The sequence below is a fragment of the Anopheles arabiensis genome, chromosome 2 (genome assembly GCF_016920715.1).
Source record: "Anopheles arabiensis isolate DONGOLA chromosome 2, AaraD3, whole genome shotgun sequence".
Taxonomy (NCBI): Eukaryota; Metazoa; Arthropoda; class Insecta; order Diptera; family Culicidae; genus Anopheles; species Anopheles arabiensis.
Window position 1 is genome coordinate 100,627,351 of NC_053517.1, and position 22,403 is coordinate 100,649,753.

The 22,403-nt window shown below is 46.2% G+C and overlaps 1 protein-coding gene across 3 annotated transcripts in view; it reads left to right on the forward strand.

Annotated features, from left to right (window-relative positions):
* LOC120896555 (endothelial PAS domain-containing protein 1-like) overlaps nucleotides 1-22,403 on the forward strand; it is a 57,034-nt gene that overhangs the window by 24,787 nt on the left and 9,844 nt on the right. The window contains exons 2-4 of one of the 3 annotated variants that reach the window (XM_040300750.1): nucleotides 5,109-6,307; nucleotides 21,668-21,834; nucleotides 21,944-22,095. In XM_040300750.1, coding sequence (XP_040156684.1) covers nucleotides 5,646-6,307; nucleotides 21,668-21,834; nucleotides 21,944-22,095 — 981 coding nt within the window. In that variant the 5' untranslated portion in view covers nucleotides 5,109-5,645. The remainder of the gene's footprint in view (nucleotides 1-5,108; nucleotides 6,308-21,667; nucleotides 21,835-21,943; nucleotides 22,096-22,403) is intronic. The other 2 variants (XM_040300749.1, XM_040300751.1) reach the window with 2 other exon arrangements.

A 22,403-nucleotide genomic window follows, 5' to 3' on the forward strand; every position in this document is an offset into this window, starting at 1 on the left:
CGAGCGATTAATTTTCCCTGTTTGTGTGTGTGTGTGTGTGGCAAAAGAAAAGTGTGTTTTCCACCACGCACAGTGCGTTAATGAAAAGCGAAAACAATTGTGATAGAGCAGCCAGCAGCCGCAGCAGTTTGCGTATCAAAGCGTGCCGAAGATACATTTCGATCGGTGCCCAGCATTGCCCTTTGCCTGTCTGTGTCCGTGTCGTCTGTGCCAAAAAATAACACTCATCCACCTGTTGCGTCAGGTTGGGGTGGTGTTCGTGTGTGTGCGTGCGTGTGTGCGTGCCCTGTATTTCGCTCCGGCCGAATATTCTGGAGAGGAGAATGTCCTTGTGCTTCTTCGGCCTCATCCTCCCCCCACCCAGTGTGACAAACTCTTCAGCCCGTGTGTCCGGGTCAGTGTCTCCGGACGTCCGATTCGTGTGTGTGTGTGTCTGTGACTGCCTGTAGGTAGGGTCAGGGAAACTGGGTGGAAAAACCTTGCCCAAACTGTGTGTGTGCGATTTTTTTTTTGTTGGTTCCTTTTGAACAAACGAAAAGAGAGAAGACGCACATTTGTCAGACGCAATACATCTCGTCCCGATGCTGCTGCTTCCCGGGGCATTGTCGGCCATCCATCCAGCTCTTACTTGGATTTGTGCGCGGCTCGATATATGTTGTGAGTCGTTCTGTGTGTGTGTGTGTGGTTGGGAGCATCCTTGTACCGTGCCTTGACAGTGTCCTTTTGCTCCAAAGTTTTTCTGTTCGCTTTCTTTGGGGTGTGGTATTGCTCGCATTCACGCGCGCGGAAGCTAGAGTGTTGTTCGCCCACGGATTCTGATGCTGCTGCTCGTTTCGTGTCGACGGCATATTCCACAGGTTGCCATTGAAACGACGTGGGGTTGCGCAGACATTGCATTCGCCAAAAAAGTGTGGGAATGAGTTTGCAATTGTGTTGATGCGTGTGTTTTTCTGTGATTTATTTGAAGAAAAAAGGGCTACGGCATGGTAGCTTCTCGACCATCTCACACAGGGTGAGGTTTTGCGAAAATCTGGCCCCGGCGGAGAATGCTTTCACAAAGCCCACCGCCGTTGTGACGCTTTTCCCACTGCAACGAGGCAACAAACGAAGGCGGCGAAGGACCGCAGTTTCGGTTCAATAGGTGGCCGTGTATGGAGCTGTGGTTTTAGAGCCTTTGGGGGGGGGGGGGTTGGTTGTGTAAGTGTGATTGGCAAAGCTGTTTGTGACAACTTTGTGCGTGTATGTGTGGGTTTGTGAGAAAATCGTGAGGCCCCACTGGAATTGGGAGGAATGAAACATCATACTCCTACTTCACACTTGCCCAAATGCGTGTTTAGTGACTGTGCTCGGGGGCTCCGGTTGGGTCCGTTTCCTTGTTTATTACACAAACACACACACTGGGCGACACATACCGCCCCCTGGCAGGTGCTGTAACAGAACCGGGCGAAGCATGACGAGAGCAGCAACAATTTACACGCGCTTTCGTTTCACTTTTGTTGTTGTTTTATTACTGCACACACACACACGAAAAAGAAAGAGGGAAAAACCGTTCCATAGCGTTCCGTTGTGTGATAGGGCATGAAATTGATAGCAGCCAGAAGAGCATAATTGTGCATAATTTGCGCGAAAAAAAGGAAAAGAAAAAAACAACAACAATCGGTTTTTGTAAGCTCGGTCGTCCCTGATAGCCATCAAAATGATTTAAATGAATCGAACATCAATATTAGCAAAAGGTGGCTCGTGCAAAAATGGTTTTGTCTCCTTTCCGCTCGGAAGGTTTTTTTTTTCTTTTTGGTTCGGCTAATAACGATTTATGAATTGTATGGTTGTGAATTTTCGTTTAGGGTCTGGTCCACCACCCTGATGGACGGTGGCCCACTTGGTTGGCTTCACACAAATCCTTAATTCCTGTCGCGTGTAGCTTTCGCCAAAAAGAGCCACCTTTTTACCCCCACCCACCCACAGGAGAGGTAGGTGGTGGTGTGCAAAAAAAAGCAACAGCAACAGAAAAAAGCGTCAAAAGTTACACCAAACTAGCCTCTGTACCGTGTGTTAATCTCACGTGTAACAGCAGTGGACGCTAAGGAATACGGAAACAGCGGAAAAGGGCAATTAAGAAACACAAAAAAGTGTTAAAATATACATAAGTAGAAAAGAGAATTAAGAAATGAAAAACAAAACGTGAAACAATAGAAACAGCTGGAAAAAATGAAAAAAGAGATAGTGAAAAAAAGGAAACAAAAGTCCAAGTACACAATGAAATGGAAAAAAAACGTAAAAAATGAACTTGGGAATAGTACAAATAAATAAACAAACAGTAAAGCGGAAAATTGGATCAAGACAATCGAAAAAAAAGCAAACAAACACAAAAAAAAATAAAGTTACAAAATGGTGAAGAGACAAGAAAAAAAAAAAACAAGCAAACAAAAACAAATTAAAACTATTTCCCAAAGCGTAGCATCGCTCAAAAGACGAAACAAAACTCGAATGGCGAAGGGCTTTGGCAAAGCAAACGTATTAAAAACATATTGCAAGTGGATCGTTGGTTCGGATTGCAAAATTTTGCTCCCCGATGCGTGCGTGTGTGTGTGAGCATTAGTGTGCATTCGTATGTGACCGATAATGGATGCTGTCAGGAAACTTATGACGAATTTCCAACGCTCGGTGGCCGCAAAAGCGCTCGGAAAACTGCCGCCCAGCAAGCAGCGACCCCGTTTTGGACAGCGGTTGTGCGATGTGTGGGCAGTTTTCCTTCCCCCATTCGTCACCGGACCAAAACCGAAACTCTCCTTTCCACCCTGTGTGTGAAGCCTGCCAGCACCAGGCGTACACACGGTCCCGCGAATGAATGTGTCCACCCGAAAAGTGAATGTCTTTGCTTGCTTCGTTTGGTTGGTTTGCGGCGTTTGTTTTTGTTGAAGCTGGTTGGCCGTTTGCTTCCCCCCAAGTTCGATTTTTTTTGGTGCGATAGTAAGTTTCTTTCCAGTTGGCAAAGTTGTTGTGGTAGGTGTGTGTGTGTGTTTATGAAAGTTGATTAGTGTGCAAAATGTAGGTAAATGTCAAACGTAGTATAATTAGTGTACGGCCGTGTATGGTGTTGTACAGTTTCGGACGGTTGAGATAATTCCGTACGGTAGCGCAGGCCCAAAAGGTTTTTTTTTTTCTGTGGGGTTTGAAATATCGACCATGAACACACCTGCTTCCCCGGTCTGTTCCTTTAATGAGTAGTAGGATTTAAATACCTAGTACTGCTTGCAGCTCGTCCTTTTTTTGTTTTCTTATTAAAAGCAAAACGCTTTCTGTCCGCTTTGGAGCTTTCAACTCGTTTGTCGAATGCTGTTACAGCCGCGGAACACTTCACAGAGCAATGCTCTCTTTCTCTCCTTCTCTCTCTCTCTCTCTGTTTGGCTAGAATTTTACCAGTGGAAAGCATGATTGACATTCACGGGTGAGTGAAAGTAATTGAACCCGTGTAAAAGGCGGCAGCAGCAGCAGCATCATTTCCAGAAAGGCCCTGGCCAAGAAGTTTGCTTTCACGGAATCCGGCGCTTTAGCCGCTCAGTTTTGGAACATTTTCTAATTAATTTAATTGATCTCCGCCGAGTACGCGCTCGCGCCTGAACCCTCCCTTCCCGCTCTTGGTCTCTCTGCCTCTCTCTCTGTGGCCCTCTTTAGGTTCTTCAGGTCGTCATTTTCATCACCGGATAAGGTTTCTTATCATGCAAAAATGGTTATTCGCTTTGCTTTGTTTTTTTTTTTGTTTTTGGGCCGTGAAAAAAGTCTTCAAACAGGTTCCTCGGAGAGGAAGGATGGAAAATTTGATTGAAGCAGCTTTGCCACAGCCAACACGGCGCGCCCGTGCTAACCGTGCGCAGAGGAAGGCTTTCGGCCGTGTCGCGAGGAAGCGTTTTCCCGTTTACCGATAATATCTGGCAGCTTGGGACTTGCGTTTTTGCTAGAGTCGGTTTGTCCTCTTCAGCCGCTGGCCGAGCACACTTAAGATGATGGTAAACTGCTGCTTTTTGATACTTTCATAATCTTCATAGAAAGGAACGAAAAAATGGTTTCGATCAGCCATCAACCAATCGAGACCGCACACAAGGACATCGAGGAGAACACACTGTGGCAGGAAGGGAAGTCGCACCAATAGTCGGGAACAATCGGCAGGAGAGTGTTTTTGTTGGTCGTGTCTTTGGTTTGCTCTTGAGGCAACGGTCAGGGCAGCTTCTCCGTACTGCTTGCGATAGAAGCAGCGTGGCGTAGAGCCAATTGCACAACAAAAAAAAAAAAACGCAACCAAACCGAAGCGCAACGTAGCCCTGCGTGTTCCCCGTCCGCTGCTTGCAATCAAAATACCGCAACGCGCTTATCAAATCCTTCCACCGTTTTTTTTAGAACGGACCGCGGACTTACCGTGTGTCCGTGGTGTTTCCTTCTTTTTCGGATTGGATTCAATTTCCGAGCCGAGACGGGAAGCGTCGTCTTATCGGTGGAAGGTTTCGGGCATGGCACGGCAGACGATGGGGAGTCAGCAGCAACTGCGCGCCTGTTGCAATGACCTATGTTCGCGGAAGGAAGAAAAACGAAAAAAAAGCCATCCATAAGGGGCAGTAAGTGTATCAACAGCGAGTAGAATGCAAATTCCATTCAAATCCGGAATGATTTGCAAAATTGGACTCATAAAAGTACTAAAAAAACACGCACACAGACATTTGTATAAATAATCACAATTAAAATGTCACATAATGAATGGGGAGGAGGCTTGCGATAGCCTTGTGTCGATGATTATTAGAGCAACACAGGCAGTACGGCCGCGAATGTCAAGCAAAAACAAAGAAGTGAGTGAGAAGCTACGATCGATCTTGTTAGGAAGTGATGGGCTGCTTTTTTGTGGGTTAGAATTACATTTACAAACAACCTGCATTCCCTGGTGGGCTGATAGTGAAGGGCACGGACACAGACGCACACACACACAGACACGCCTGAGATCTCGGCGGGCCTTGCTCGCTGAACACTGTGCGGGATAATGATTTATTATGTTGCGAATGTGGTGTACTTTTTTTTTCTTTTCTATCGGAAATCCGTCATTTATTACCTTCAATTTAAAGGTTTTTTTCCCTCTTCTATCAGTAAGACGCCTAGCAGTAAAAGACTAGCTTTACGTGACGCACATTAGGTGAAAAGTGAGACAATTGCTGAATTGTGTTAGAGTGTGGTTTTGGTTGCAGTGCGTCAGTAGACCACGACACGTGCGCAGTTTGTGTGTACGCTTCGAGCTTATAAAAAGTAAACAACAGTGTTATAATAAGGCGCAGTAGTGTCTGTGGCAGTGTATACAAGTACAACGTTGATCCGGAAGTGAAATTTAGTAAAAATTCTCCACCAGAAGATGCTTGCCAGTGCCCGGCGGCTGGCGGTTGTAGGTCGGCAGCGCAGCTGAGCAGCAGTTCGTTGCTGTGACAGCGGCGGCCCCGTAAGAGCCGGCGGCCATCAAGCTGGATCCGTCCAGCGGTAGTCCGCGTGCGGAACCGTCAACGTCTTCAACATGTGCAGCGACGGTACGAGCTGCTAAGCAACGGCCAGTAGTGCGAGACGCATCCCATCGCTACCACGAACAAAGCAGCTCCTACTCGGACGAGCTTACGATGAACATTTCCACCGAGTACGCACCCACCGACGGGATGAGTCGCTCGTCCTACACGCGATCATCCTATCGATCGGCCTACTACGGTGGGCCATCGGAGATCGGTGGCAGTGGTGCAGGAGCTCTCGGCTCGCAGCAGCATCAGCCGCCGTACGGTGGTGGAGTCGAGACGATCGGTTTTGCCGACGGAGGAAACCACTCGCGGCGGCATCACGATCGATCGGCCGGCATGGCGGTGGGTGGAAGTTTCGAGGGAGATTGTAATGAGAAGCCTTTCTACGCCCCATCCCCCCTTGGGTCCGATTCGTACGCTTCGGACGAAGGCAGACACTCGGGCGGATATCTGGCGAATCCTTACTACGGTGCGACGGCCGGTGGTGGTGGTGGTGGTTACGGGCATCAGGGTAGTATGATGCGCGCTATGCCACCCGAGCTGGGAATGTACGGTGGAGGATGCTACGGCAGTCCACCAGTACCGTGGTACCAGCTTCCGCAGCAGCAGCAACCGTCTTCGTATCATCAGCAACAGCATCCGGGACATTCTCAGCACCATCACCATCACCACCACCATCATCCCCACCACAGTCAGCAGCAGCATTCGGCATCGCCAAGATGCTACCCGATGCCACCGGAACATATGTACAATATGTTTAACTTTAACAGGTAAACTTCTTGGCGGGTGGTTATTTGTAACGCCTGGGAGGCTTAAAAATCCAAGCAGGACGATTGTTTGAGCCATCGATAAGAGAAAGGTTGTTTTCATTTGGGGGTTTTGTAGATTAGGCTTGTGATTATGTCATGTGATAATGTATGAAACCGTAAACTGAACAGTTGCTTGATATACAAAGGTAATCCTAAACCTTCTCAAACATCAATTCATCAGAACTGCGTACCGTTGCATCTCCGAGTTCCAAGAGTATCTAAGGACATCAGATTTCAAATATTTTGTATTCTGATCAGACCATCCATACATTGTTGTTTATTTATGTTCATAGTAATTCTAAGCCTAATAACAGACTTTACCTCCAACAACACTTTTAAAAGGTTGATCTTGAAAACAACAAAACCGATTCGGCAGTCTTCCATCCCACTGTTTGATGCATTGATGTTTGTTGTTAAACCCCGGAAAATCCCAAATATCAAAATATTGATATAATTACTCATCATTAGTTTGTACCTGCAAAAATACTTCATTCCACTGCACGTGCACTAATCCATTCTTTGCTAGAATTCCATGTTCTTGGATTTCAGAACCGTATCTTCTTACCATTTCTTTGCTTCCTATTTTTTTTTTTTGGAAGAACGCGTCAATCGTTTTCCTAGAATTGACAAAGTCTTTAAATGGCGAACCGGGGCTTAAATATCCCCAGAATAAACGCTGAATTGGATAAAAACTGTGAACTTTTTCCTAATTCAATTACATCTTCTGTAATGCCGTGTGCCTCGTGCACGATACTTCAAAGATGGTTCAATTTGCTAATACCGAACTTTCCCGAGCCGGGGAGACCCTCGCTTTAGCGGTAACTCGTCGGGGGTTGGATTTCAGTTTAGAATGCATAGAAGCTAAGACCCATAAAAGCGTTTTTGAGTCGTTCCTTATCTTTTTGCCATAACTCTGCCTACCAGGAATTATCCGGATGTGTATCGCTCTCCGCTTTTCAATGTCTAGACACTAAACCCGTGGCAAAACGGGAAGAAAACAAAATTAGCAACACACATTTCGTGGTAAGCATTCATTACTCATTTCCGAGTTTTGCTTTTTTGCTTTTGTATCCTCGGTCCTCGTGAATCGCCCGATTCACCGACACAGCACCAACTCGAAGGTGTGTAATTTAAATGTTATACACCAAACTTTGTAGCTCAGTACATTCTGGCGAAATGCTGGACGAAAGTCGACTTGATGAAGTCAGGCTAGCAGCCCATTTTGTACCACTAACATCTCTCTTGCTCGACTGTTGGCTTTCCTTCCGAGCAGCAGCAGCAACAGCAGCGTTTGACGGGCAAACTTTCGCGGCAGCAGCAGCAACAGCATCAGTGATGTATCAAATAAACTTCCGACGCTTACGCACCCGTCCCTCCGCGCCACCCTTCTCTCCAATGCAAATACCGTTTAGGGAATCAATTCTCGGAAGGTAGAAAATTTCGTCAAAATGTCAAAAAGTAAATCTCTTGGGATACGTAGGGCCCCCGCTTCCTGCCAATTGTTGGATGGCTCGAGAGGGATAGGGATGTTGACAGTGAGGGATGGTAGTTATTTCATTGCCTAGGACCGTTCGATCCTGGACCGGGTTTTCTTTGCACGCCTTTTTAGGTCTCTCGGTTAAGGATATTTAGCCATTTTGTACGCTGTCCCGGGTTCGGCTGAGATACTTTACCTTGCACAGTTTCTGACGTTTCTGTTGAATACAGAAGCTGCCGCAAACACCAATGTATTGGCCTGAACCTTGAGCACGGACAGCCTGCTGGAGCTGCTTTGGTTCTCGCCATTAAGACCGTCGCGTCGTGTGTACATTGTTGTCAGGCGTACAAAACACGACGTGTGGGGTGTGTTCTTTTTCCCGCAGTCGATACCCTCGTTGCTGCTACTTCTCGGATCCTTCACAGTTTGAATTTTCTTAAGATGTTCCTCATCTATCAAAGTCGGGCATTCCAGTAACGCTGTAGTTAGAATCACGAACGAGCAAGGTGTGCTATTCGTTCGCCCGCACACCATTAGCAATGCATGCCTCCGGGCGCAGAATCAGGAGCTTGTGTGTGAACTCATCAAGTTGCACTGTGAATAATGGGAATCTAAAAACTACTCACTTCCACTAAAACACCTTCCACCGTCCTTCCAATCAGCAACGGTTTTCATCACTTCATTTTATTGAGCACACAATTCCAACGCGTGTATGTGTTACGCAAAAAAGGGCAAGCGAAAGGTGAATCGGTGCAGCGGGGCTGAAGTTCAACAAGTTCGAGGGGCGGGGGAGGGGGGGATGAAGGGAAAGGTCCCGATGGGGTGAGATTTGTATCGATTGCAAAATGATGATACGTTCCTCTTGAGCAAATTCGCTGCAACAATGTTGCAACAAGTGCATTCTCCACCTTCCTACCCAAGTCGCCATTACACTAACTACTAATACTACTACAGCCAAATTTTATTGCTTTTCCACTTGCACAACACTGTAGTGTATGTGTGTTTGGCGGTGTGAAGCTATGTGTGACGGTTGCGGTGAAAGGGTGTGTGGACCCGCGATGCACCCTTGGTGGGTGGGCGATCGGTTTCTTTCGTTCTCTCTCTCTCTCTCTCTCTCTCTCTCTCTCTCTCACTCCCTCTCTGTCACTCCGTGTCAGCAAAGAAGCAACGGATCACGTAGTGCAGCACCGGTATAAGTCAAGTGTTATTAGTGTGCATCAATGAACTACCAGCACCTACCCAACCACTACCACTCGTTCAAACGTTCTCCGGTAATGTGGCCGGTAAGTGTATCTGGGATCGAGAAAAGTACGCCCAAAGCCTGTATGGCTTAATCGTTTCCCGCTATTTCTGTCCCTAGAGAGCTTGTGGGCGTTGGGTGACACAGGTTCTTCCGGTTGTCAGGTAGAAAGCCGGTTGGAATATACTGGAGTTTTATTTCTTTTCTAAATGAAGTCTTTAATCCAACTGATAAGGAATAAAGTGCGCTTTGCAGGAAGCGTTCACTCTCTGATGTTTAGCCCAATCAGCGTCGTGCAGAGGATAAGAGAGCAGGGAATTATAAAAGCGTAAACAATTGGACCAATTCATTTCCATCCCTTGACCACTTTTTTCTCTAGATGTGCTCTTTATTGGAGAGTTTCTGTTGGTGTTGTTGATGAGATTGAGTGCCTCCTGACACACCGTAGGGTTGAGGATTTGTTGGTTGGTACTGTGTGTTTAATAGAATTACAATCGGTTCGTCCGATGACTGTTAAGACTGTTAAATAAAATTAATCTAGTGTCAAAGTCAAACGGATTATGATGAGATTTGAATACACGACCTCCATTGTGTACGGCTGCGAGCTTTGCACTACACCATGCGACTGCTTTCCTGATGATGCGTTAAAAGTTAACGTGATTCGGCAAGTTCATCACAAAAAAGCGTTTCAGTATATGCATTTCATCCTCGAAAGGAGCAAAATATGAGTCACACAAATAAACAACTTGAAATAAGCTGTTCATAATTTGATAAAAAGTGTTCAGTGGTTTCCACGTCCCGCAAATTGCTAGTGCATACGTGTGTACTGAAATGGCCCTCATTCCATTTCCTTTTTCATTTCGATACATTGTAAGCTTGTTATGACCCTTCTGGCTTGCTCTACCTGTTCCGCCTAGCAAACCCTTTGAAAATGAATTTTCCCATGAAATATCACACACTCGCACGATGCAACTAGCCTCTCCACCTTTTACCACCTTACCGGCAAGGATGGTCAACTCTGGTTGGACAGTTCCAGCAGGGACATAAACTAAACGTTTCAGTATCCGGTCGCAGTCGCATTACCGAAGCGGGGCTGTGTTTACATCGTGGTTTTCTTCACTTTTATCTGCTCCATTTGTGGTTGACTCTCTCCCTTTCCCTCCCACTTCTCTCTACTTGCTTTTCCTCTGCCCAGGGGATGTAATGCAATAGCCAGCCACATTCAATTGAATGGTCACACAAACATTCCCGTTTAAATGCACACTGTTGCAGCTATTTCCGTACCGCTTGTAAAAGGGATTCCAGGCTTACATATTGGTAAATACAAATGCACACATACAGTGGTTTGGTGGAGGAGACTTGGCAATTTGCTGTTGCGTCTCTGTGTTGTAACGCTTGTTGTGCTGTTTGTCCAGTAATTATTTGCATATTTACAATGTTTCCTCCCGCGAGAGTGGGTGCAATTTACGGTGTGCGAAGAAACTGCAACAAGTGAACACACTCACACAACTCACAGAGAGTGAGAGATGAAAAATGGCACGTAGCTGGAAGCAATGCAGTAAATTAAAGGATTGAAATAATTAACAACAATCCACATTCCCCCATTGGTGCGGACGCGCGCGCCCGATCATCCGGAACAGGCAAACGCGCGTCATCGGGATCCTTTCGCGCCTGGGTGGCATTGGGTACGTGTTGGACACGCCATATCAAAACACTCCTGCCCTACAACAACCACCCAGCTTGCCCCTGGTCAAACCTATCATCAGCTTTTCCCGCAGGCAAATGTAAATGTAATAAGCAGTAATTAGTGTTACCATTGTGTTTGGCGATTGGCCACTTCACGGTTTCGGTGTGGAAAAACTGCGCAGTAGCAGCAAGGTGATGTGACGTGATGGGTGGGCGCGATTGTGCCCGGGGGTAGATTTGCTGACCCAAACGCCGTGCAAAGCGACGACGGCGGTAGAGGCCGCGTTCCGTTGCGGGTCGTTTGTTTTTTGTTTTGCCTGCTTCTTGGCTTGTCCGTGACACGTGATCGGCACGGCTCCAAGCTGCACCAGGAACAAGTGACCGAGCAATCAGCTCCCGAGTCTGTATGTGTTTTCCGGGAGGGGTTGATTCGAGAGCCAACAGCCTGCAAGGGAAAGTATATTTAGCGCTGTTAATCCAACGCTCTTAGCAGCAATAAAAGGAAACTAGTCCGCGCTCCCTCGAGCTGGAAAGTGCACTACAATCTTGCACTTGCACTTGAGAATATCAAACTGCAGCACTCTATGTTGTGTTTTGTTTGGTACACCACTTGTCTCTCACTCCGTCCCGGTGCTTTGTCCGCGAGTTCGCGTATTGAACTTGATCGGTGGCCACTCAATCATCCTCGAAGACGCCCGGCCCTTATCTACACACCGTTGTTTCATGCAACTTGCGGTTCAACTGCAATCAAAACGATCCTTCTCTCTTTCCTGTTCTTCCTCTGGTCGTACACTAATTGCTCAAGCGGAGGGGATGCGAGCTGATAGCAAATGTTCCTTTGCTGTGGTGTAGTGGTCCATTTTCTACCAAGGATTAAGGGGAGCGAACCATTGCTTCCAACTACTATTTACCCAGCGCTTCTGCTCGTCCAACAGGTAGCAAAGGTGGGGTGTGACGACAACTCGGTTGATCGTGTGATCGCTCTGTAATCGTTGCTGGAACCGGACGAGCTCCTGGCACGTACCCATCGCACCCCTATTGTGCTACGAGACGGTGGGAGAAAATCGGATGCCCTCCCCCTCCAGTTCATGCGCACGCAAACCGGCAGCAGCGATTGGGTGGCAAGATTCCGCTGTTTATTATCGTTGATTAATTATCATCAACTCGGCGTCAACAAGTTGGATTGCTGCGCGCCTCACCGTGCACGGTAGTTTGATACGCCGCGCGGGTTTATTGCAACATTGTTGCAACTAATATGCACAACTTCTCTGTGTGTGCAGCATGTGGTGTGTGGCGTGTTTGTTTACTGAGATGGGCGTTCGGGGCGAATGGGAGGTGCATTAGCAGCTTTTGCTACGCTGTGAAGTGCATTCTGAAGGTTAGCCGTTTCCTGACGTTGTCCTAGGTGCTGTTATGTAATTGTTAATTATATAAATGGGTTTTTTTTTGCACTATTTTCATCACATTTATTTTTTGTTTTGTTCCTGGATCTTTCAACAGAAAATACAATTAGAAGAAAGGATTTCCCTTTGAACAGTGCATGCAGAAGTTGAATGAATGTATTAAGGGCTAGCATATCAAGCAAATATTAAGATTTTCCTTGTTTTTACTTCAAAATTGAACACGTATTGCCCATTATGATGTTTTTTGGGCCGGTCTGATGGTACAGTCATCAACTCGTACGACTTAATAACATGCCCGTCATGGGTTCAAGTCCCGAATAGACCGTTCCCCCGCAGCAAGGATTGACTATCCGGCTACGTGGTAATGAATGAAGTCTCGAAAGCGTGTATAGGCTGGCATGTTTTTGTAGGACGTTACGCCAAATAGAAGAAGAAGAAGAAGGTGTTATAATTCAATCCAGTATAGATGATTCGAACCAGCCACATTGCATAAATCACTTATACTTGAATAAAATGTTCTGATATATCATTCATATGTCAAAGATCGATAACCGATGTCGAATCGATTCTAAGATATATTGGGCTAAAAATTTACACTTTTCTGTATGGAATCTTTGTATTCTTTTCATCTGGGAATTATTCAACCTTTTTTATGTATTTTGCAATAATACTGGCTGTTTGTTTCCGTTTCATTTCATAAGGCTTATTATTTGGATTATTGGATTATTTGCATTGACTTTTCTGTTTAATTCTTTGCAGTATTATGTATCGAACTGCTTATCCCCTGAACACAACTGATCTAGATTTATCATCTGACTAATCTAACTATCCTGTGAGTGTATCAAAAACAGTAAGACAGGAAATTAAAGTCCATTTTATTCATACATCCAGAATATACAGAGATTCTCATAGAAAAGATAACGTCTGATGTTCAATCGAGATACGCGTAAAAAAATCCCCGAAAACAATGGTTCAATGGTGATTGAAATAATTGGGTCTATCATTGAGTAATCATTGTGCGAATATCACGCCCGTTCCTCTGCTTGCTAATTAATGCATGATTCACTTAACTGATATGATACCCGCACAACTTCCACATCTTTATTGTCCATCTGTGAAGATAATTACCTAATCTTCCAAATGTTCGCATCCTCTCGGAAGATATTGAAAGGATTTCGCTGCCTCACAAAAAAACAGAGCTTAATATCCCTCTAGCTACAATAGCGTATCGCAAAAAGAATGGAGTAATCAATCCTTGCCAATACTCCCCTTCCAAAAAGAAGGAAACATCCCCGGTAAAGCTCTTTTGTGTAAACAGGAAGCTTGGGATTTCGTGGAGGCATTTCCCGAATTTATCCAAGCGCAAGCACTTTCTGTGTTCCATTATTCTTCCATTGCCCCACGCTGTCTACCTTTTCCTGGAACTGTATTGCGATTTCGCTTGCTTTACTTCCTCCTCTTCCGTCGCACCGTGCTCTACTAGTAGTTGATGAAGGGGAGCATTATGAAATTAGATGAGAGTGTGCGCGCGCTCGCTTTCTCTCTCGGTCCAGGAATTATGTTTAGCTGATCTTGTAACAATAACAATTCTTCCCGGTCTGCTCGTCGCTTCCAATGGAGGAAGAGTACTCAAAGAGCACCACCGCATCATTATCGCAGCGCGCTCGTGTGTCGCTTGCATCAATAGAAGTGAAGGTACTCCAGATACCGGGGCCCTAGATTGGCATCGGCATTTAGGGACCCAATTGAAGGCGAGCTTTGTCGCGCGAACCTATCATAACCGTTTCATCGTTCAATCACGTCCTTGCTCGATCGACCGATTCTTCTTCTCTCGCATTCTTTGCTCTTGCCCAAAACGTGCGCCCGGGATGATCCGGTTAGATAATGCCGCACAGCCACGCGCTCCTTTACCGGCATTCTGGTACACTGCCATCCCTGCGTACGTCTTACTTCAGGAGCCTCAGAAGAAGAATAAAAAAACCTCTGAAATTAATAGTGAAGATACACAGAGTTCGTTGCAGTTTGGATATCGATAGCAGTAAGCGTTGCTAACTGTTCGACTACTGCCCGACTTCTGCTGCTGCTGCTGCTACTACAAGGCACAGGAAGGTAGGAAGACGCACGCTGTCCCGGGAATAAAGATCCTAGAAGCAACGGCAGCAAACACACGCACACACATACACACACGTGTCCCAGCCCAAACCAAAACGGTTCGACCGAGGGAGCTGCTCTCGATCCCACCCCGAGGCTGCTGTTTCTATTTCTTCGCCTCGCTCGCTGGCAGCAGGGGCTCATTTTCCGAAAGCCCTCGTCGGTCCCGGGAATATCTTGATACAGGTTTTCGACCTTGTATTAGCGAATTCTTGGAATGCCATTCAAAATCGTGCACTTGAAACGGCAATATTGCGTAAAGCACAGGACCGCTCGGGCCGGCGCTGATGGTGCGGTGGCTCTCTTGTGTTTGGGGTTTTTTTGATGGGGGAATGGGGGCTTTACTACCTACCCAAGGTTCGGTACGACTCTCTTTTTGTGAAGCATGAAATTTTCCTCGCACCAAAGTGGAGCATGCTGGAAATATAGAGAGATAGAGAGAGAGAAAGCGAGCGAGAGAAAGGAACAACCACCGTATGCCCTTTTTGCTTCTTATTGTAAGACGACAGCGGCGACGGTGGCAGGATCGGAAAAGCTTTCCTTCCACAGGTTCTTTCGCCACTGCGAAGAGAAAGTGAAATCTAATCTTTCTCTTTCGCTTGGAGCTTGTTTTTTTTTCGGTTTGGTTTGTTGTTGTTGAAGGGCTGCCACTTTTCCGTTGCGCCTACCGTGTAACCATCCATCTGCTTTTTTTGGTCCGCCAAAACCCTAACCTAGGCCTTGCCTGGGACGCGATGCGGCCTGCCGCTCCTGGTAGGCATGGTATGGTGGTGGTGTGTTCGTATAAAGAGGCCGGAAAACACCGAGACCCGTCGTAGTAGCTCTTGACAGCTTTCGTTTGATTTTCTTGCTTGTCTATTTTTTGTTTCTTTCCTTTTTTTGGCGAAGGGAAATTGTTCGGTTCTGACGCAAGACTTTGATGAGTTCTTGAGGCGAGGAGAAAATAGTCTAAATAATTCCGAATTCAAAGGAAATGCTAAAGGAAATGCTGTGGATGTATGTGAAGCATCAGCGGCGTATCGTTTTGGGTGGATTAAGGGGGGGGGGGGGGGGCTAGCAGCTTGCAAGAGTAAAAAGTGTTCGAGTGTATGTGTGGGTCCGTTTCTCTGTGTTCTAGAAGCAATTCGAATGTTACATTCGCATTCGCTGACTAATTTCGCTCACCTTGTGCAGCGAGCTCCTCCTCTCTCTGCTCTGGTTGGAGCCGCCGTGCGCTATTCGAATGTTCACGGTAAAGTGGACTTGTCATCTGAAGCTTCAAGATAAGCGTTTTTATTTTTGTTGTTGCTGTTGTACCACTTCTTCAACGGTGTGTGTGTGTGTGTGTGCGTCTCACTGCTTAAGGATGAATTAGCTGGAAAAACATTGTCATCCTTTCGGAGCTAGAAACAGCTGGCGAAAGAACGAGAACGAGCAAAGCTGGGATGCTGGAAAACGACCGGGTGAGGTCAGGTTCGTTGCATATGATGCTAAAAGGATTTTGGGAGGCACACACACACACACAGGGACAATGTCGATGACAAGAAGGATGCCGGTTTGAAGAGTCCGCTGTTGGCGTGTCCTTTTCTCGGGCAATGAAAGAGTTTCTTGGAAATGTTTCGGTGCTGCTTGCTGAACCCGGCAATGCCGGCACTGTAGGCTCTCGAGCGACGAGTGGTTGCGAAAGGAAGTGGTGGGGTTAGGAGGGGGATAAGATGCTCGCAACCAAGCCGGGCAAAAATGCTCACCCGAAAACCCTTCTCTTCCCTCTAAAGAGAGGAGATTGGGACAGAAGAAGAGTGTACATCTTCCGAGCCTGGTTGCTCGAAAATATGGACCCTTTCCAAGGGGAACGACGAGGATCAAAACGCACCTTTTAGCGTATCAACCCACTACCGTCACACGAAAATCGGGAGTGAAAAGCGATGGTGGCGAGGACAACGACGGCTCTTGGCAAAAACGTGTGCGGTGTGGGAAGTTTTGAATGAGACATTTAATTAATCATCGAATTTATTCGCGCACACCAACCAGACGCGCCTCTCCCTTACAACCAGAAGAGCTGCTAATGATGTAAAAGAGAGCCCCGGATGAGGTGTGGTGGTGGTGGTGGTGGTGGTGGTGGTGGTGGTGGTGGTGGTGGTAGCGGGAGCACTGGGCGAGCATTGAATTTTCACCGGTTACTGAAGCGTGCCAGTACCACAACTTTTCGGTTGCGATGCGTTGCCATAGGAACGCTAATTATAATGATAAATGTGCTGTTTTTATTAGGTTAAAAGAAGGAGTGTGGAGTAGGGAAAAGCTTAATCGTGTGTGAGGAGATGGCGGGAAATAGAGAAAAGGTGTGTATTGTTGGATACTTTGTATGAATCTTTGAATGGAATAAACTTAGTTTGTCTGTAGATGATATGTTGATATATAATTAATTAGTGAAACAAGTTTTCTCTCGTTGCTTCTTCCTTTATGTTTGCATGTATTACCATATTTTCTAAGTTTTATTGCAAGTTTAAAATACGAAACACAGTTATTCTTTAAATATGTTGTAAAACACAATTGTGTTTATTGTCCACCAGCCGCCAGATCTGGATTTGAACATCATCCTTTCGTTTACAAGCTTTTAGCGCTAGACACGACACTATCCATCGTGCTTCAAAGTTCTAGTGTTATATCTTGGTTTGTATTTAACAGTTGTGCTTTCGTGAAATTCGTGGATGTAAATAGTGTTTAAAAGGTTTTACCGTCAATACAACTTTTTTGTTTATTCTTCAACCTTTATATATCTTTAATACAAAATTTTCCTTCAACTGCTACATTGTAATACAATTCGTTCGCCTTGAAAATTCATTCCTGGGCAAAATATATCCATCCTCGCTGCATGGTGCCAGCATAAACACAACGCCAGTACCGCTGCGTTTGGTTTCGGGAAAGTCGAACATTTCCGCAACCAAAGAAAAGGCTGAGCGTTCAAGCTCCCAAAACAGACCTTCCCTCGCAGCGTACCAGTAATAGTGATTGCTTATTCTTCACCGTTCGGCAGTGACCGCCTTTCGCGGATGTTTAGTGCTGTTAGTTCGTGATGAAATGCTTGTGTGTTGCACGAGAATGGCGGGAGCAAAAAAAACACACACACACCACAGCCAGCACAGCGTATAAATATAGCGTTGAAGATGCAGATGCAGATTTGGTTCTTATTTCAGGATCTCTGTTTTCCGTGCATCGTGGGTAAATGGGTGGCAAAAGGGAGAGGCTAAAAATAAGCGAATCGTATTCATCGAAGGGCGCGTGGGCGGGCTTTGTTTTTTTGTTCTTTTCTCACACTCATTACTTCTCCGTCTTTCCCTAGCTGTCCATCAAGTAGATTAAATGTGTGGCCTGCTCGAGAGCGATTCTTGTTTCTTCGACCTAATTCTGGACCGAATGTGTCACACCGTCCAGACAGGGCCGCGGTGGGCGCTTGGCAAAAAGGGGTTGACCTTGTCCTCCTTTTTGCAATAGTTTTACGAACCAGATCACGCCGCGACGGCGGCCGGTGTCGAATGTTTGTGCTCCGATTGCATGCACCGCGTAACCGGACGCCGGCGGGTGTGTCCCGTGGCTCAGAATATGACAAAATGAGGCGCTTAATGTTTGTGCCGCCGCATCCCCAAGAACAGTATTAGGGAAGAAGTAATGGCTGTGTCGGTTCCATACGTTGTCGTATTTCGCTCGTGCCGTGCCGCGTGCCACTATGACGGTAGTCTCTACTCGGTCGTAATTGGCGGGACGAGATTCGAGAAGCTAGAGGACGGCAGGCGGGCACAGAAACTTATAGGCCGTCGCCAGTGCAACAATGTTGCCGTCTATCCAAACAAAGATGGTTCCTCTGCGCATTAGTGTGGAGTGGGCCGGCACTGGCCGGCCATGCACCAATTGCACTCCCATCACTCGGTGCCGGTGTGCATGCGGGGGGGGGAGTAATCGCAAACAAACACTCCACAAACCGCATCGTTCCGCCGTCGTTCCCATTTGCCCCCTGTATCCCAGAGGAACTAGGGAATGAGTGCAATTCGCCGATAGTTTCGTTTTGTTTTGCACCGGCAAGTAGGGTAACTCGTGAGAACCTGGGTAGCTTGGGGGGATGGAAGATTTCTCCCTCTTCCACGAGTATTTTTAACGCCCAGTCGGTCTCATTTCAAGCCATCCGCGGTGCTGTCGGAGTTAGCGGTATGGTTTGAAATTTCAAACTTCAGCAGATATTTACTCCGCTCTTTTGTGTCTAGACGAAACTCACGTGTTTTGGTGTTGTTTTGATTCTGCTTCTATACGATTTGATTCCATCCGACAGATGTCTGGGGAACTTCACAGTCACTCATCGTGGAAAAGGCTTTTAGCTGGATGGAGCAACAGTAATAGAGAGTTGTCTGAACATGATGATTATTTTGGTTGAAAATAAAACCAATTAGTTGCATCATTATGGCACGTCATTTAAAGCAAGTGGAACCGTGGATTACCGATTCCACGAAACCAATTCGCCACGCATTAAAAATCCGCTGGTTTTCTGCACAACGCATGATCTGTTAAGCCTTTTTCCCACATTTGTCAAACCGCGCACCTACACGGGGGGAAGTGATACTGTGGGCACGGGTTGAGTTCATTAGTGCAGAATTAAAACGATTCCAATGCGGTGTGCTGTTGGTAGAGGGCGATGATTGGCAGGAAACCTTCTCATCATTTGATTAATCATTTCTCTATTTCTCTTGCGTAACGGCTTGTTTTGTGTTGACGTAGGAAGTGTGTGGGGTTGGTAAGCCGCCACTCAAGTAGGACGACTCAGTTTCAGAAATCAGTACTGAGAAATGAATTTGAGAGTGTTGTGGAAGTGATACGTATGTTTTGATGTTTGAAAATAATCATCAAAGAGCTTTGTTTGAATGTCCTATTTTGCGCAACATTTGTATCAGTACTTTAAATTGGTGTTAAGCGTATGTGAGCAAATTAAATTAATTTAACTATTGCCCTTTACATAGGTGTAATGGTGATAACATTCAATTTGGAGATAGACATTTCATCATGGCTTTCTAACAGCAATAACTGATCGTTAACTGATGATCGCTTGCTACTCTGATTGTGCAACTAGATATATTTAGGTAGTTATGAAAGACTATTCGCATCTTTATTTCCCTCAAAATGCTCCAACTTCTTGCCGTATTGACTACCGACTACCTCAATTGATATTTCACGAAAGCAATTTCTCGATAGAAAGCACGAGACTTTTCCATAGAAATAAAATAATCAATAAAAATTAATTACTGCTTAATGATTCCGATGCTGGAATTTGGAGCGTTTTTCTATGAAGTGAGTCAAAAATGTGCCACCGTGTAATGCTTCGCATTTGTAGCGGAAACCTAGCCGCAGCCCGACCAACTGGAAAAAGCGCCAAAACGTTATTCGCTGTTGCTCTCTGCATTTCCCAAAAAAGGAACAACTTGCACCCAACTGGAATGAGATGAAATTATCAGTAATTGATAGGAATTTCCAGTATTCTGAATTGCTGGAAAAATGGAACAGACACACATACACACCTATTTTAAAGAAACACTCTGCTAATACGTTCCGCTGAACTTACTTCGGTGGTCGCCTGTTGGTTGCGTTCTCCACACCACTCCAAACGGTTGTAGCACGGCAGCAGGAGCGGACATAGAGGAGCAATTGTGGAGGTGGAATAGAATATTGATTTCTACTTTTCTACAACACTGGTATCGCAAACTAACTCGAAACACTGATGACATTGCGCAATTTCCAAGGCACGACTCCACATCCATACCACCGATGCCTACCGAGCGTGTCTGCTCGCACTCTCTCTCTCTCTCTTTCTCTCTCGCCCCCCGAAACTCACGCTCTCTCTCTCTAATACTGTGCAGACCCTACAAGCACAAGCTGACGATTGTTCGTCAATAATTACCTCGTGCCTCCAATGCCACCCACTACCAACTCACCAGGAGACACTTATAAAGACACGGCGAAGATAGGAAGAGGAAAAGGGAGACACCCTACACGGTTAGATTTCGGGACCCAATTTATCATCGGAAACAGAGTCGGCATAAGTATATTAATTTCGCATCGAGTATTAAAAGCACACGTAAAATGGATGTCTCTGCTGTGAGTGTATGAACGAGTGTGTGTGTGTGTGTGTGTGTGTGTGTGTGTGTGTGTGTGGGCGTGTGTGTGAACGTATGGTTGCGTAGAGCATCTCTCAGAAAGGTAAATAAATGCTCGGTAACAGAGATGCGCCGCAGCAGCTGCCTATTTGCCGCCGCCTATCAGTCCTTGAGCCGAAGATATTGAAGGTTCTTTTACTGCTTCCAATGCTGGATCGTTCGATGCGCGATCTCTTCATCTCTTTCCATCAGCTCTTTGCACCTTACCGAGTCAATCACAAGTGTACGAACAGCAGCCTCCCGAGAGATGCCACACGCACCTAATTGAAAGAAACCTAAGGACTTTTGTGCGGAACTATGTAAATACAAATTAAAACGCGTTCTGGCTCGGACGCTTCTCTTCCAATTGCTCATGCTGTTTACATTGCTGGAGAAGTGGCATTGCAGAAACAGCATATTGATTGCGCGACTAGGTTTTGATCGTGTTTTGCGCGTGTCTGCGTAAGCGTAAGTGCCAACCTTGTTGTATTTTGCTGTTCGAGCAGATAATCGAAACCCTGTTGCGTCTATTGAGACGTCTGCATTCATCATCTCCGGCAAAAACCACGGATCCCACAGTCCCAAAAACTGCCAAAATCCGTAAAGTCATTGAATGAATTGACTGTTTCTACCCTTTTCCTAGTCGATCTCCTCGAAACCACTCATTCCGTTTGCCTTTCCCAGCCCTTTTTGTTAATGTAAATCGATGGTCAGGCTTGTTGCAACCTGTTAGCAAGCGGTTTCAGGCACCAATCGGCAACGGATTCATAGTCATAGTGCTGCGCTGTGTTGAGACGTCAGCAAAATCGAAGTGGCGATCGTTTGCTGTACAAGTTCGGTGTATGTGAGAACTAGCTAGTATTAACTACCACTACTGTTGCTCTCGTGAGTGCCTCTTTACTGGCAAAGCAGGCAGAAATTGGCGCGCTCCACCTGTCGTTTTCCACGCGCTGGTGTTCAAATCGACCCGCCATTAATCATACCGCCTATTTACTAGCCTAATGTCCTTCTAATGGGTCAGTTCTCTATTCCCTCCCCCTCCCGACCACCCACCTTCATCCGGTAAAACAGCCGAAACAAGTTTTTCGTTGAGTGTGGTAGTCGTAAAATAAAGAGAAACAACGTGTTACTGCAACGCTTACATATTAATATGCTACCACCGCCTAATTCTCGCTCACCCTCTCTCTCTCTCTCTTTCTCTCTTCTTTCCAGAAATGGGCGCGAGGCGCGAAACCGGGCGGAAAAGAACCGGCGAGACAAGCTTAACGGATCGATACAGGAACTTTCGGCGATGGTGCCGCACGTGGCCGAATCGCCCCGCCGGGTGGACAAAACTGCAGTGCTGCGCTTCTCGGCCCACGGTTTGCGGGTGGACTATGGTAAGAAGGGCAGGCAGGCAGGGCAGACAGGAAGTCTGCAGCAGTATGTTTTAAGTGTTACAAGACGTTCATTAACACACATTCTCTTCCCAACCATTTCGTCTTGCAGTGTTTGGCAAATCTAAACCGGAGGAAACGGTCAAACCGGAGGCACAGGACTCGCTGTTTCGCATGCTGAACGGATTTCTGCTCACGGTGACGTGCCGCGGCCAGATCGTGCTCGTGTCGCCGTCCGTGGAACAGTTTCTGGGCCACTGTCAGGTGAGTGAGAATGATTAGTGGAAGTCGTGTTTTTTTTTTGCCACACTCTGTTTTGTCACTCGTAACTTACACGAATTTGTGCGCTGTTTGAACAGATGGTAGCAACACATGATGATGGTATGCCGTAGCCGATTATTCCGTGCTAACACAACCATGTCGGGTTCGGTTTATAGCGGCAATCTAACAAATTGAAACAAATTAGCTACTGACCTAATCATTTTATATTTTTTTCGTCTGTGATATTTTCATAATTTTGCGGCTAACTTAATGTGGAATGATTATCCACATTAAGGCACTATATTTACAGA